At 38.8% G+C, this 17311-nt stretch overlaps 1 protein-coding gene across 11 annotated transcripts in view; it reads right to left on the bottom strand.

The window, feature by feature from the left end:
- Positions 1-485: 485 nt before the first annotated feature.
- The window catches only part of SLC18B1 (solute carrier family 18 member B1), a 38988-nt gene continuing 22162 nt past the window's right edge, over positions 486-17311 (bottom strand). For 3 of the 11 annotated variants that reach the window (XM_049901076.1, XM_049901014.1, XM_049901048.1), the window contains 7 exons: positions 16650-16786; positions 12422-12523; positions 10863-10954; positions 9435-9530; positions 8162-8236; positions 6952-7025; positions 486-6840 (listed from right to left, as the gene is read on the bottom strand). In XM_049901076.1, coding sequence (XP_049757033.1) covers positions 6581-6840; positions 6952-7025; positions 8162-8236; positions 9435-9530; positions 10863-10954; positions 12422-12523; positions 16650-16786 — 836 coding nt within the window. In that variant the 3' untranslated portion in view covers positions 486-6580. Of the gene's footprint in view, positions 6841-6893; positions 7026-8161; positions 8237-9434; positions 9531-10862; positions 10955-12421; positions 12524-16649; positions 16787-17311 lie in introns of those variants that run through there. The other 8 variants (XM_049901057.1, XM_049901039.1, XR_007519306.1 and 5 more) reach the window with 8 other exon arrangements.

Consider the following 17311-nt stretch of genomic DNA (forward strand, 5'->3'; position numbering starts at 1 on the left):
GGAGTGAAGCAAGCTGGTAAAGATGAGCTAGCATTCTTTAGTTTTAGGGCTAGGGATAGGAAAAATCAATCCTATCTTTCACATCTTAGCTTCCCCAATTTTCTTATGTTTTTCTTTCTTGGTGGCTGTAAAGATAGACAATATACTGATTAGGATCTTTCGGCTGGTGGGGAAACTGGATATGACTTCTGATGCAACATCAAGATGAGCAAGTTCCCCTTTTTCTCTTGGCAATATTTCAAGACCCTCTCATAAAAACTGAAGTTCTGAGTCACAAAGGAAATTGCATGGAAGAACTGAAAGGCAGTAATGAAACAATTTAAAGGTGGAAAGATTCTTGTGAGGTAAAGAAAAAGTACGTGATTTTTACAAACATTTTCCATAGAGCAGTTGATACATATATTTTTTAATCTTTAAAATAAAAGACCAAGTTCCGGCCATAAAACAAGAGTTTGCATTTTCATGTTCATAAAGGTGACTGATTAAATAATGTTTAATTTCTATACTTTAAGTCCATTATAAAATAATGTTACTTTGCCTCAGGAAACAATGATTATGATTCACTGCTAATACAGACCACTTTCCATTTTACCACTTTGTGATTAAATGGACTTAGTTGCATAGGTGAAAAGTTAAAATCCATTAAAAACAATCTGAGGAAAGAGTAACTATTTAAAATAGCAGCCATTCCTGAGACCAGAACTAGATGGTGCCCGGCTACCACTACTGACTGCTCTGACTGGGCTCACGATAGAGGATACCGGACAGAGTGGGAGAAAAACGTTGAACAAAAAATCAAATTCATCAGAAAAAAAAAAAAAAAGCTCACCAGATTAACTGGTCTGCTAGAGACTGGAAGAACGCCTGAGAATATGATCATAAGATACCCTTCTGACTTGGAACCACACCCATTTCCAGAAATCACCTTCCAGCCAAGCAAAAGACCAAAACCAAATCGCCAAACCCATTGTCGTCGAGTCAATTCCAACTCATAGTGACCCTATAGGACAGAGTAGAACTGCCCCATATGGTTTCCAAGGAGTGTCTGGTGGACTCCAACTGCCGACCTTTTGGTTAGCAGCCGTAGCTCTAAACCAATACATCACCAGAGTTTCTAAGCAATAGACAGGTGTATAAAATATTTATTTTCATGCTTCATTCTTGCTGCCTATGAAGTGTTCATTAAACTAGTCTACTTGAGGGACTGTCCTGTGAACTGCTGGGGATGGGGTAGGGGTGACAGGATACGTGGGCACCAACTCCTGGATCGTGCCAAGCTGTGCATGGCAGACATACTTCAGCAGGGTGGTGATATTGCAAGGGCACTAAGTGACTCAGCCACAGGAAGAAGAAAAGCCATTCTGGGCTCTGCACAGCCCACAGGATTTCCTGGTTTGGCCCTCCTCCAGATATGAAAAGTCAACAAGCGAATTGAGAAATGAAGAGTTAGAAATAGCATGTACACCAAAATAAATCCCAAAAAGTCGGATCAGGGTCACTTGTTTACTTACATAAGCAGTTGTAGAGACAAACATTTTGAAAGAGTATGGTCAAAAAAAAAGAAAAATTTTTTTTTTTTTTTTAATAAAACTGAAGTCTCAGACAAACACAAAAAATGAAAACAGCTTAAAAACAGAAAAGTGTCTGGCTCTGGCACATTTATCATTTTGTCTAGCTATATGGCACCACATTAATCCGCCTTGTTCATTTCAGTGAACAAGGGAGTAAAAATGCATGTTTGAGGTCTAAGGAAACTACATACAGCTTCCTTCAGGATGAAGCTCTCTACTCCTCTGGAGCCCATTTGCTTTCTTCTTTCCGGGGTCTGAGCTCCCCAGTCCAGTCTGGCAGATTTTCTTCTAGTTTCAATTTCTGGGCCCACCCTCTGGGATGATGGGGTGGCAGAGGAGCAATCTCAGCAGCAGTTGGCCAAAGGACTCTGAATCCTTAGTCAGGCACCAGGAGAAGAATCTGTTTTATCCTGCCCTAGCAATTGTGAGATCTGGGGTTTTCTTCAAGCAGCCATGGGAACCAGGTGACATGGGCCAGGTGGAATTATATGATTTCTATTGAACAGTGACCAAATTCCGTAGAGGTAACAGAACAATTGACCTGGATACTCACCAGCCTGAGGCCTAAGCTAACTCTTATGTCATATTTTTTTCTTTAGCACATTACTCCTTTTCTGTAACACAGGCCCAACTCTAGACCTTTCCTCAAGGTGGAATAACTAAATTATGCATGGTCCCACCTGTAGTTATTGTTAATTTATGTAATATGAATTTTATATCTATAGTTATGAGGCAGCTAGGTGATGCTAGGCAAAAGGTTGGTGGTTCAAACCCATCCAGAGGCATTTGGAAGAAAGGCCTGTAGAACTGCTTCTGAAAAGTCACAGCCTTGAAAACCCTATGGTGCAGTTATACTCTGCACACATGGGGTTGCCATGAGTTGGAACTGACTTGACAGCAACTAACAACAACGATAACAATAGTTATAAGATGCAGAATTGGGTAATGACTAAGGCCTTGGACTCTGAACTACTTCCCAGCTGTTTGACTATTAACTTCTCCATGCCTCAGTTTTCCTCATTTGGAAAATGGTGATATAAAAGCACCCAGCATACCATACGTGTGTTGAATAATAACTCTTGCTACTATTACTACTACTGCTTCATTACCATGTATGAAGGTCCTGTTGAGAGAGCAATGACCAGTGCAGCCTTGACCCTGGTCTTTAATTTTACCTGGTCAGGTGCCCACCTGTTCTGGATTATTCTATTTTCTCCTTGTTCTCTCTCTCTCCCCCAAAGTCATTCATGTTTCCTCTCTTCCAGGTCAAGCTGAGCTGAATGGCTTCTCCTGGAATTACTAATTTAAATCCCATTTCTATTAGCCAATTTTGATGGCTTCCTCCCTCTCTCTCCAGCTGCTGTACCATAGGCTCTCCCTTTAATCGACAGCTCTCATTTGTTATTTCTCCACCTATTTCATGCATGTTTTTTTTTTTTTTTTTTTTTTTAAATATCACTAAAAACATGAAAACAAAACTAAGCAAAAAATACCCTGGTGAGAAACTGGTCACTCATACATTATTGATGTGAATGTGAAATGCTACAGCCACTCGGGAAACAGTTTGGCAGTTTCTGAAAAAACTCATCATGCAACTAGCATACGACCCAGCAATTGTATTCCTGGGCATTTAGTCCAGAGAAATGAAGGCTTATGTTCACACACAAACCTGTCAACAAATGTTTGTAGTATTTGTAACATACATGTATTTGTCACAGCCCATAAATGGAAGCAACAGTGTTTGAGTTCACTTAAACTCTCAGTAGTCAATTGTGATGGAGATGTTAACAGGTGGATGTGTGGAGGGATTCATAGACTATGTACAGTTTGCTGTGGTGGGAGCCAGGCCACAGCTGCCCACCAAGTCCCCGTCGTGCTTTGATGTCGGCCTCTAGTGGCAGCATCGGGAACTCCAGTCCATCAGCCACAACCTTGGCTACTGGAGGAGGCACTGAGGGAAGAAAAGTGCTGAAGGGGGATCAGAGGTTCCACTATTTCACGCAGGGGGTTCAAGGCCCGGCTTTGCACCCCACACCGGTGTTGCGGGCCAGCGTCACGTGTTCTGCACTGGACTACCCTCTGAGGTCTGATGGTGAAGGGGCTTGGGAGAGGGAAAAATGAAGAGTTCATAAGATACTTGTACTTTCAACTCCAGCAATCAATGCCAGTCTTCCAGGGCAGGTGTCCAATTTACAATCTCACCTGCACCGTAACAGCATTCCAGTGGCTCTCTATCCTCCCCATCCTCAGCACTGAGGCAGGCAGCCTCAGAGCCCAGCCCTTCTACAAAATACCTGCTCTCGCATATCCTCCTACTTTGAGCGGAATAAGCTGCACATTCTTCTGAAATTGTCCTCAATAAGATAATCATGGAATGGGCCACAGATGGCATCAACCTCCCTCTGGGTGGAGACTTAACATCCTAATGAAAGAAAATCAACCTCTTCCTCTATCCTGGGGGTTGGAATCCTTATCTAAAGAAAACGCATAGTCAGCCCCAAGCTCTGAGCACCTGCATGAAGGTCACTCCTGAATATTCATGATTAATTTACTTTTCCTTGTCTGCTCTCTGTAAAAGCCCACCTCCCCAAGCTGCCTGTGAGCAGTCTTGGAGGCAACAGCCCTGATTGCTCCCTTCCTTGTATGATGAAATAAAGGCATCTTTCTGATCTCCTACCTCAGCCTTTTGTTTATTGGCGGTAACAAGTCACACCACGCAAAACCTGGGGTTTTCACCTGGCAACAGTATTGTCATTCGTTGTGACGTTTTTTCATCCTGGTGGTGTGAAAGACCATCCCATCATGGCTTTAAGTGCCCCTTTTCAATCTATTTTGCTCCTATTCTTCCCCATCTCACAAGGCAGCATGGCCATCCCCACCTCGAGCCAGAAACCTAGGGAGAAAAATAAAACAGAAACAAAAAACAGCTGCCATCCAGTCGACTCCAACTCATGGCAACGTCATGTGTCTCAGAGTAGACCTGTGCTCTGTAGAATTTTCAATGGCTGATTTTTTTTCGAAGTACATCACCAAGCCTTTCCTCTAAAGGCACTTCTGAGTGAATGCAAACCTCCTGTCGTTTCATTAGCAGCCAAGCATGTTAACAGTCTGCACCGTGTAGGGGACTCCTTCACTTCCAAATATCTCCTTTAATCTCTATATCCACTGCCACCTCCCTGTTCCAACCAATATTGTCTCTCCCAAAGCTTCCGAAGGTTTCCTTCCATTCCTGCTTACCCTCATCCCCACTGTCCACACACAGACACCGTGAACTTTCTGAAACATAAATCAAATTCTGGCCTCCCTCATTTAAGAGCAGGCTCCTCCGTACCGCCCCACTTCCTCTATTTCCAAGACCTCAGTCACAAGGGCCACCATGCTTCTCATCTTTGACCAGACCAAGCTCTTTTGAACATACTGTAAGGTGTTCTCATCTCAGAACAAATAAAGGGCTCCCTCATTCTCATCCTTCCAATCTCAGCTCAAAAGTTCTACCTCCACAGAGACGCCTGGTCCCCCAACCTTAACCCACCCTAGCCAGTTACTTGATCATATCAAGATGTTGTTTTTGTTTGTTTGTTTTGTTTTCACAGTATATCTGTAAGAAAATTAGAGATTTGGTTATTTATTTACCTCTTGTTTGTTTCCTCCACTGGAATACAAATTACATCAAGGCAGAGATTGTTTTTATCTTGATCACAGCTAAATCCTTAGCACCTGAGCACAGTGCCAGTCCAGGCACTTAAATATTTTTGAATGAATATTTCAAACTGTTTCTTCTTAAGAAAAATACAAAAGGGTAAATGTTTCTACCATATTATAAAAATGGATGAGGATGTACAAGAGTTGTATAATAGAAACTCACTCACTTCAGACAAGGATGTGGTTTTTACATGAAGGTAGGGGAACGCCTTTCCTAACATACACGCATTCACATGGGGTCACTTGTTTTAAGAATGGGATGCATATACCAAAAGTAAGAAGAAAAAAGAAGATGGTACAAATGAAACATACAGACATTAAGGGAAAGAAATAATGTTATACCAAAGGATGTTTATAAATCCAGACCATAATTGAAATATGTTACAAAAACGGAAGTTGTAAGTAATGTTATTCTTATACCTTTCACACAAATAAAACCTTTAGAAGAGCTCAGAGAATGCTACAGAGTTTCTGCTGGCAGGCAGGAATTTTACCTTTTGAACAAGAAAATAAATCTCAGGAAACCGAAAATGTGTACTTTTTAAAAGCTATTTCATATTAATTATTTTACAAATTTTGAGTCATATTTTTATATTTCAAATATATCAAATCGATTCACTTCTTTCCCTGTTTAAAAAGATGATACATTCACAGAACCACTGCACTTAGAATAAAAAGTAACTAGAGGAATTTTTTAGAGGAAGCATGAGGCCAAAGTAGAGTCAATAACAATATCTTCAAGGACAAGTTTGGCCTCTTAACAACACAGACTTTTGCTGGTTTTCAATGGCTCTTCTTATACTTAAAGTTTCAAATATGGCTCATTCAGCAGGCCAGCTTTTCAAGACAATAGTAAGTGCAGCCCAAAGTACAGCTGGTGTTGACACTTCCATGATACTGGTGTAGGATCCATGGAGTTTGTGCAAAAGATTAAGAAAATCTAACTGTGACACTCAAAGTCAGAAAGGTCCAACTACTAAGCCTGTATCAATCCAGCAATCATAAGGTTAGATTTCATTAGGCAAGAGAGCAGTTCGTTCCTCCTCTGTGCCAAGAATGTCTTGAGATATAGGTCTACATTGAGGGAAAGAAGAGAAGAATCTTAATATTTCTCATCTTAAAAAACACCCAATACCTACATCTCCACCCAAATATTTCTTTAAAAGTGTCTGCCAAGTGGTAAGGCTCAGAGTGCCGAGAAATCCACTGACTGGAGGAATGGATGCAAAATAGCCTGTTTTCCCTACTCTCACTGAAAAACCAAACCAAGCCCATTGCCTTCGAGTCAATTCCAACTTATAATAACCTTACAGGACAGAGCAGAACTGCCCATAGGGTTTCCAAGGCCCTAAATCTTTACAGAAGCTGACTGCCACATCTTTCTCCCACAGAGCAGCTGGTGGGTTCGAACTGCTGACCTTTCGGTTAGCAGTCAAGCACTTAACCACTGCACCACTGGAGTTTCTTCTACTCCCATAGTAACAGGAAGAAAAAAAAAACTGAAGAGTTGACCATACCTTCTTTTCCTTGAGTGTTCCAGTAGATAATATAAGCCCATTGCTAATCCCTTTAACACAATTAAAGGTGCTGGTTAATGTAAATTCTGTAAGTTAAGTTTCTATACAAATATAAGGAAAATTAAAAGACTGGTTACTCACACTTGTCAGAGGCAACAGACCTTGTATAGCTGCTGCCCATTCAAAGCCAATTTTTTCATACAGAAATCCACCCAGTGTAGGTCCTAAAAAAGCACTAACAAAGAAAAGAAGAGTGTTAAATAGCACACACACAAAAAAATTTCTTCTTAAAAATTGTATAATCCCGCAATTATAAGTCTTCATTCAATTTAAACCATAAGTACTAAAGAAAAAATCCAATTTCTAAGCATAGCTTGGGTAAAAGAAAAAAGATTCTACCTGTTAATAATATGGTTTAAAATTTTAAAACAACTCTAAAATTATAACTGCGTCTGAAAAAATGTTACCTTATGTGGCAAAGTGGTTAAGGATTTGGCTGCTAACCAAAAGGTCAGCAGTTTGAATACACTAGCTGCTCCCTGGAAACCCTATGGGGCAGTTCTACTCTGTCCTATAGGGTCGCTATGAGTCAGAATCGACTCAACGGCAACAAGTTTGGTTTGGGGGTTTTACATAAAAATAAAAGATAACATGCATTCAAAGCAATCTTTATATTATTCTCTTTACTCTTCTCCATATGAGATACAGTTTCTTGTATTCAGCATTTATATTTAAAATAACTTAATTCAGTGCACGTTTATTAAAGAAATACTACATTGCCAATGTGAAGTCTCTGCGTGGTAAAAAAAAAAAAAAAAAAAAAGGTTAAATGTTAGACTACTAGCCAAAAGGCTGGCAGTTCAAACACACCCAGAGGCACCTCAGAAGACAGGCCTGTTTCCAAAAGGTCACAGCCTCGAAAACTCTATGGGGTACAGTTCTACTCTGCACGCATAAGGTCACCATGATGTGGAATCGACCTGACGGTGACTCACAACAACAAGAACGATATTGCCAGCATACAGTTAACCTTCTAGTGCAGTAAAAAAAAAAAAAAAAGTGCAGTAGAGGGTGAAAAATAAATAAATGAATGAATAAATGAATAAAAATTATGAGACATGCTCCTGCTGAAAGATCTTAACAATATCACTTAATTGAGATAATATATATGAGACAATTTTGATTACATGTGAAAACTGCTGTCCGATAACTGATTTTGGGGTCAGAGGGTATGGATTAGAACTCCGGCTCTGCTCCCACTGAGCAATTTGGGCAATTCATCTGACCTCTCAACACTTTAGTTTTTTCATCTGTAAAATGAGGATAGCATTTTCCATCTTGCAGGTTTGAATGAAATTCAAGACTACTCACCCAACTGACCATGTTGCACCAAAAAGACCTGACACAAGTCCCAAAGTACTCAATCCTTCCTCAAATCCATTTTCACTGTAAAAAAAGAGCATATCTGTTATTAAAAGGGATATGTGTGAAAGAAAAGAATGTTGTATGACAAATAAATGAAGACAAACCAGGGATGATTTGGACAAAGACAACAGCAGAAACACTTCACTTCTAAGATAAAAACTTCATCTAAATTCAAGGACTTTTCATATTATGTTTACATCATGATTTTCTAAAAATAATTTGATTGCATGTGTAAGACATAGATATATATGTAGGTACAGGTTTAGGTTGGAGCCCTGGTGGTGCATTGGTTAAGAGCCCCACTGCTAACCAAAAGTCTGGCACTTTGAATTCACCAGGCTATTCCTTGGAAACCCTATGAGGGAGTTCTACTCTGTCCTTTAGGGTTGCTGAGTCGGAATCAAACTGATGGCAATGGGTAGGTATAGGTTTGGGTACAGAGATGCACACACACATTATGTTAAGAATCATGACCCTTTTCCATTAAAGGCTCATATAAATACATAATTAACTAAGAAATCCTTAAAGTAAGATATACATATAAAGAGGAACAAAGGGCAACTTTTAGAAAACACAGAGGCAGTGCCTTATTCCTGTGAGATTTATCGGACACTGTCCAGCCACAGACACTCTACCTCCTCAAGCTTGCTTTGTTCATGCTCTTCATCAGGATGGCTTACTGAACAAACGGCTGATGGCCAAGTGCCAGATACCTGGTGACTCTCTGTGACTTTATGGATCTCCTCCATGAGAGGAACAATGCTGAAGCCTTTCAACTTTGTTTGACTTTTGAAAATTATATATACACCAAGGCATAAGCCAAGCCTCTATTCACAGTCCACTTTACTTATTACTGTATTATTATTACTATATATTATTTATATTATTGTATATAAAAAACCCAAACCCAAACCAGTTGCTGTCAATTTCAACTCACAGCAACCCTACAGGACAGAGTAGAACTGCCCCATAGAGTTTCCAAGGAGTGCCTGGTGGATTTGAACTGCCGGCCTTTTGGTTAGCAACTGTAGCTCTTAACTATATTGTATATATATTCATAGTACTTAAATCACAATATCCCATGATATAAATCCTGAAGATTTAATATGGAGGAGGAAAAATATATGAAGTCTTCCCTACAAGACTGGGAAATTCAAGAAAGCCTGTGATGCTCTCTGTTATCCACAAGACAGCTCTTCAAGCAACAGAAATAACTTACTATGCACAACTGAGAATCTCCGGGAAAGTTGGAATTATACTCATCCCAGCAGAGACGCCATTTACAACCAATACCAGCACCAGCAGCCAGAGCTGACTGCATACGAATTGTGGAGGAAAAAAAAAAAAAAAGATTAGCATTTTAAGAGACATAAAAGCTGCATGCTAAATAGGGCAGGATCCTCGACAAGTTAGTTTCACTGAATCCATAACTAGCCTCTCCCTGACAGAACACCTGGGCGTTGCAAATGGTTAACATGCTCTGCTGCTAGCCAAAAGGTTGGAGGTTCAAGTCCACCCAGAGGTTCCTCAGAACAAAGGCCTGATGATCTACTTCAGAAACACCAGCCATTGAAAACCCTATGGAACACATTTCTACTCTGACACATGTGGGGTCACCAAGAGTTGGAGTCAATTCAACGGCAACTGGTACAGGTTCTCTTCCTGATATGTTAACATATGTGCAGCACTGATGTGATGTATCTGTTAACAAAATTCAGGAGTATGTGTTTTTTGTAATTAAAAAAGACTTTTTATAGTCCTCATTCCCATCTAACTTTATTCAGTTATAGTACCTTTTAGCTCCTTATATTTTGGGAAGAAAATCATACCGTGCCTTCTCACCATACAAAATCCTTCCAAATTGGTTAAAATGCCAATCCCAATGCTGTTCCTTCCATTGGCTTGGCTTTGATAGCCAACTGATTGACAAATGGATTAAAATTTGAGATGAAGGGAAGGGGTAAAGAAGTCACTTTACATAAATTCAATCCTTACAACAACTCTGGGATGCAAGTATTATTATCAACTCCTTTTTGTAGATAAAGAATTTTTTTTTTTTTAAAGAAAATGGGGGCTCTTGGAAGTTACATGATTCGTTCAATGGCTAGTGAAGTCTGAGTGACTCTTGAGGTCTCTGCTCTTCCCATGATACCATGCTTTGTCCCAGAGACACCTGAAAAAATCTAAGGAGCTTATCTTATTTTAGTAAATAAATTATATTAAACAAGCTTTAACAAACATCTGCTGCATGCTAGGGATGATACCAAAACAAAAAAAAATTTTTGGTTTCTGCCTCAAGGAGTGAGGAGGAAGAATAGAGGGAAAAAAAATCTCTGTGTGTGTATGTGTGTGTGTGTACTATGCTGTTTAAAAAACATGCAAACATGAAATTGAAACAGAAAAAGCATTTTTCTCATTTGATACAGATTTTATGCATTACTGTTTGCCTGCACCACTGCTAGCTTCTAAAGCTTCTAGTAAGGGAAAATACTGTCAGTCTCACAAACAATTCAAGATAGTCCTAAATGAAGGTAATTATTTAGCATTAAGGCTCAAAATACTAAGCCAGGCCATCATTAGACCAAACATTTCTGAAATAATTCTTAATGCTCTTTGTCCAAAAACAGAGAGGAAGAAAAGAAATTACCTCTTAATGTGCAGGACTGGGACAGGACCTAAGAGCATGTAGCACCCCGCTGTGATTAAGCTTCCAAAAACCAGAAGCCATTTCCTTAGATGCTGGTAAAGAGAAACATGAATCCAGAGAAATTTTTAGAGGTAAAAATTCTCCATTGCAAAAGAATATAAAAAAGCATTAAAGAACATAAGCTGTGCTATTTAAAAACTCAAATATATTGAAGAAAATAAAATTTACATTTGAGAGAAAATAAAAAAAAATAAGTAGATGGTAAACGCAAAAGCAGTGACAGTGCAGTGTGGTACGAACTACTCTACAGAGATGCAGGTGAGCAAAGAAGAAAGATTTCTTGGAACGGAGGAGTATTTATTTATTGCAGATTTTGCACATGACCAACTATTCCAAATTTAAATACCAAATTCCACATTGACAAGCCTACCCACCAAGTAGGTGCAGTTCCTAAACAAGTCACAGTATTAACAAAATCATTTCTTAAAAACTAATTGAATGCAGGTTAAAAATTGCAGGGTTATAATAACTGCTCAATTATAAAAGACCATGTCTGAAAACCAAGTTCTAAACACTGTCAAGGCATTTACTTTTCATCACCTGGAATTAGTAAATCTCCATGAAATCCAGGTACTGTGAAATTTACATGAAAATCAAATGAAAAATAAGCAATAAAGCCATAAAAGTTTGAGACTTTGTTAACAGTACTAGTTCTGTATACCAGTTTTCTAGACCTAATGGTTATAACCACCCTATATTCTATATCTATAGCCATCCTGACAGAAAATCCCTTCCCTTTCCTTTAACTGGGTCTAAGCCATTAGGTTTAGATGACTAGTATATAGAACTGGTACTGTTTTCAAAGTCTCAAACTTTTATGGCTTTATTGTTTATTTTTCATTTGATTTTCATATAAATTTAATAGTACCTGAATTTCATGGAGATTTACTAATAGGGTGGCTATGGGATAACCAGGAGCCCAGGTGGTGAAGTAGTTAAGAGCTGGGCTGCTAATCAAAAGGTCGGCAGTTGGAATCCACCAGCCCTTCCCTGGAAACCCTAAGGGGCAGTTCTACTCTGTCCTACAGGGTTACTATGAGTCAGAATCGACTTAATGGTAATGGTAATGGATTTTATGAGATAACCAATATACATTTACATGACCAATCCTTGGACTTCCACAGAAAGCCTAAGTTACCTCCTCCTAAATTATCTCCCATTTTGATCAATTTCCCTAACTACATGTGGGCCTCTGCCCTCATTTCAAAATTTATGCCATTTCTCCCCCAGTAAAATCTACATTAAGGGTACCTTTTCCTTTAGAAAAGTGTAATCCAATAATTTTCTAGCACTGTTAGCATAAGACTTCTCTTTCCCCAAATGAAGCAGTCAAAAGTGAATCTGCTGTGAGTAATGCAGGTTGGAAGGCATCAGGATCTGTCACTCAAATAATATGTCAACTCTAATCAATGGACTCATCGAGTTTTGGAGGTATAGTTGGAAAACCACTGGTCTAAAGATATAAAAGCAATTTTTAAATATAAATTAAGTGTACGCACTGGCATTTTATCACTTAGTAGACCAAACAGTGGTGAAGAAATAGCATAGCATAGTGCCAAACCTAGGAACACCAGTCCCACATATCCAGCTGGCAAATTAAACTGTGAAAAAAAAAAAAATCTGAATGAAATTATACGGTCATTTTTAAAACATTCATTTTTTTTTTTTTTTTACATTATTCTTTTTTTTATTGCTATAAAAACATAGATAACACATTGGCCATTTCACATTTTTCACGTGTACAATTCAGTGAGATCAATTATACTGTGCAAACCCATTGCCAAATTTTCCATCACCATGTAAACATCTTTTCCTTCTACCATTTCTCCGGTCCTTCTTATTTACCATGAATCTACTAATAACAATCACCATTATTCCTATCTTTTGTCTTGCTTTTGTAAATGGTTTACTTTTTATTTATGTAAAAAAAATCACCCAACAAACTAATCAGAGGTCAGAAGGCCTAGTTTTTTTGCTTTGTACAGTTTTTTCATTGAACATATAATTTTGTATCTCTAAATCACAGCACCTTCCTGTGTAAACCAATGTTTTTCAACTTTTGTTGTTGTGTGTCCTCAAGTTGATTCTGACTCAGAGAGACCCTACAGGACACAGCAGAGCTGCCCCGCAGGATTTCCTATGCTGTAATCTTTACAGGAGCAGATCACCAGGTCTTTTCCCCTGCAGAGACCCCAGGCTGTGTTCCAACCACTGACCTTTCTGGTTAGCAGCCAATCATTTAACCATTGCACCACCAAAGTTCCTTTTCAACCTTTAGTATACATATAAAACCATCTGAAGAGCTCCTTAAAAGAGGTTCTTAGATCCCAACCCTGGAGTTTTGGATTCAGAAGGTATAGGACAGGGCCCAAGAATTTGCTTTTCTAACAAGCTCCAGGGTAGTGCTCACTTCCCTCTGTCAACACTTTGAGTGTCACTGTTGTAAAACACTGATGATACTATCTATCTATCTGAGTGGGATATTAATATCTTATTAAGAAATTAGATGACATAAACTTTAAAGGGCTTTTAAAACTACCACATAATTTTGATCCTGTCACTATTATCAACATGATATAAACACCTCTTGGTAATCTGAGTTGTTTTCTTTTTTCCTTAATTACACTCATGGTGTTGTTGCCCTCAACTCAGGTCCAACCGATGGCGACCCCATGTGTGCAGAGGAGAACCGCACCCACAGGGTTTTCAAGGCTGTGATTTTTGAGAAGCAGATGAGCAGTCCTTTCTTCCGAGGCACCTCTGGGTGGGTTTGAACTACCAACCTTTTTGCCTAGTAGTCGAGCACTTAACCATTTGTGCCACCCAGGAAATCCAAATTATACCTGTACAATTTATGAGTCTTTATATAAATTAATGTCTTGCTTATGTTGAAGTGTAATCCACAACAAAGGCTACAGTCTTTGATCTGCATCAGTAAGTGCTTCAAGTCCTCTTGACTTTGAGCAAGCAAGGTTGTGTCATCTGCGTATCGCGGGTCATTAAGTAGTCTTCCTCCAGTCCTGATGCCACACTCTTCTTCATACAGTCCAGTTTCTCAGATTATTCGCTCAGCCCGAAGACTGAATAAGTATGGTGAAAGGATACGTCCCTGAAGCACACCTTTTCTGATTTTAAACCATGTGGTATTCCCTTGCTCTGTTCGAACAATTGCTTCCTGATCTATGTACAGGTCCCTCAGGAGCACAATTAAGTGTACTGGGATTCCCATTCTTCACAATGTTATCCATAATTGTTATGATCCACACAGTCAAATGCTTTTATGTAGTCAATAAAACTCAAGTAAACATCTTTCTGGTATCCTCTGCTTTTAGCCAAGATCCATCTGGCATCAGCAATGATATCCTTATTTCCATGTCCTCTTCTGAGTCCAGTTTTAATTTCTGGCAGTTCCCTGTCAATGTACTGCTGTAACCATTTTTGAACTGTCTTCAGCAAAATCTTACTTATGTGTGATATTAAATGATATTGTCCAATAATTTCCACATTTAGTTGGATCACCTTTCTTGGGAATAGGCACAAATATGGATCTCTTCCAGTTGATTGGCCAGCTAGCTGTCTTCCAAACTTCTTGGCATAAGCAAGTGAGCGTTTCCAGTGTTGCATCCATTTGTCAAAACATCTCTATTGGTATTCCATCAATTTCTGGAGCCTAATTTTTTTGCCAATGCCTTCAGCGCAGCTTGGAATTCTTCAGCAGCATTCGTTCTTGATTATACGCTGCCTCCTGAAATGGTTGAATATTGACTTCTTTTTGAACTTGTCAAGGGTTTTATTTTACTTGGATCTACAATCAAAGCCCATGGAAACGGAAGTCAAGAAATCAACAGACATACTGCATTACGCAAATCTGCTGCAAAAGACCTCTTTAAAGTTTTAAAAACCAAAGATACCAGTCCGAGGACTAAGGTACAACTGACCAAAGCCACAGTATTTTCAGTCACTTCATATGCATGAGAAAGCTGGACAATGAAAAAGGAAGACCAAAGAAGAATTGATGCATTTGAATTATAGTGTTGGCAAAGAATATTGAATATACCATAGACTGCCAAAAGAAAAAACAAATCTATCTTGGAAGAACTACAGCCAGAATGGTCCTTAGAAGAGAGGATGGTAAGGCTTCATTTCATGTTCTTTAGACATGTTATTGTGGAGGACCAGTCCCTAGAGAAGGACACCTTGCTTGGTAAAGTACATGGTCAGTGAAGAAGAAGACCCTCAATGAGATGAACCGACACAGTGGCTGCAATAATGGGCTCAACCCTAGCAAGGATTGTGGGGATGGCACAGGACCTGGCAGTGCTTCTTTCTGTTTTACATAGGGTTTCTATGAGTCGGAACCAACGTGACAGCACCTAACAACAAAAACAATTAATAGTTTTATGACAATTATTAACTCATGATAACAAAATTAGTCCTTTAAAAATAGTAGCAAGATATGAAAGTCAGAAATGTCCTCGTCTGATTTCACAATTTGAGACAGGGCAGAACCATCCTAAGAGGTTGGACAACCAATGATTGTATAGCAAACTGCCATTTAAAACAACTGATAAGACCAACATATGGATTAGATTTGTTGAAAAGGGGCAACAGGATAAAATAATTTGGTATAAAAACAGTGAACAGGATAAATTTTTAAAGATTTTATATATATATATATATATATATATGAGCAACCTGAGTTTGCTAAAGATTGGTAACGGATTTTTCTTTCATTGTTTAGGCATAACTTCTTAAAAGCACAAATTGAAACTCGTAAAGAGATACCCTGCTGACGATGTGAATGGAATGTAGCACCATAAACACAAAATATTTTTCTTATATGTTATCTCCTGGATGCTCACAGGTTAAGCATGATATTATATTATTCTCTAAATTTGAAGCCAGGCATTAAAATTACAATTCCCAAGCTTTTTGAAGTTTTTAGTGACTTTAAGGGGTACTGTGAAATTATAAGAAAAATTAATTTTAACCCTAACATTATATGATACGTCAATGTTCAGAAACAATTTGATACCACCGTATTAGAAACTTTATTGAAATTTGAGTGTAGGTAACTGCTATTTTAATTACAGTACCTCAAATAAAGTCAGTATGGGCTACAGTTAGTACATTTTTGACTCATTAGATACATATTAAATCTCCAGCAGAGTTAACTACCAGACTTAGTCATGAACTTTCAGTGTATCATAATCCTTTTTCCAAAATATCTAAGAACTAATTTCCAAGGCATCAAACTTCTAGAAATGAATATTGATTTTCAGTACTAGAAAAATTTAATAGTCCAGAGTCATCAGATTATACACAGCAGTTTAAAAAGTAGGTGGACTCAGAGGAGATCCATTAATAAAGAAGGACATCTCACATTAGACGAGCTGTGGAGTACTTCAAACACCTCACTGGAATTCAGACAAATAGAGGAAAGGGCTCCTTGGTAAGGAGCATAAATGGTGGCTGAGCCAGACCTACAATGACATAGGCAAGGTCTTGGCAAGGAGACCAATATTTTGGCCACTTAGCAAAAGCCTTCTTTCGTCTGTACTGAATTAGTTCGTAGGGGTGCTGCAGAGGAAAGGCACAGACTATCTTGGTGTGTATTTCCCATCCTGCCTCCGTCTCAACAGCCTCAGAGGTCCTTTCACAAATCAGGGCCTGAGAGTAAGCAATTATGACCACCTGCTATATCACAGTGCTCTTCAGGCTACTTACCTTTTCCAAAACGAAAAGAGACAGAGTGGGGTCAAGGAAGCCAAGGCCCGCGCTGAGTGAATTGATGACAAAGGCTATAAGGGCAACCTTGGGTAAAGTGATGAGTTTCCAGAATGAATGCTCACCTGGATCAGCCTCTTTAGGACAAAATGAAAAGCAAAAAAAAAAAAAAAAAAAGTAATTAAAATCTCTTAACTTCTAAAGCTAAAAGCAGTAAGGCCTTCTTTATCTCCTAATCAAAATAACTGCACTTCTAAGCTTTGCCTAAAATTGTATTATCATTGCACTTGCATCTGTTATTCAAATCCAGAACCCACATGCAACATTTAAATTCAAAAAGAGCCAACTAGAGTTAGATTATGAGGGGAAGCAAGGGTCTTCAGTTATAGGCTATAACCTAGAAGCAAGTAAAGCCTCCCCCAGATGAGCCCCAGAGAATTTGTAAAGTGTGATTTGGCACATGAGAAAGGCATTGCCAGGAGCTGTACCAGGGCACAACGTGTGTGTGTGTGCCAAGGAGGAAAATGCATTAATCAAAACACTTTTTTTTTTTTTTTTCCTGCTGGCAAAGAAAATACTGAGTTAAAAGGGGTGCTACTGAAGCATCTATAAACTACCTTTGACATTCAAGGTCAGGTGATTGCTGACCTCACTTCCCACAT

This window comes from Elephas maximus, chromosome 1, assembly GCF_024166365.1.
Source record: "Elephas maximus indicus isolate mEleMax1 chromosome 1, mEleMax1 primary haplotype, whole genome shotgun sequence".
Classification (NCBI taxonomy): domain Eukaryota; kingdom Metazoa; phylum Chordata; class Mammalia; order Proboscidea; family Elephantidae; genus Elephas; species Elephas maximus.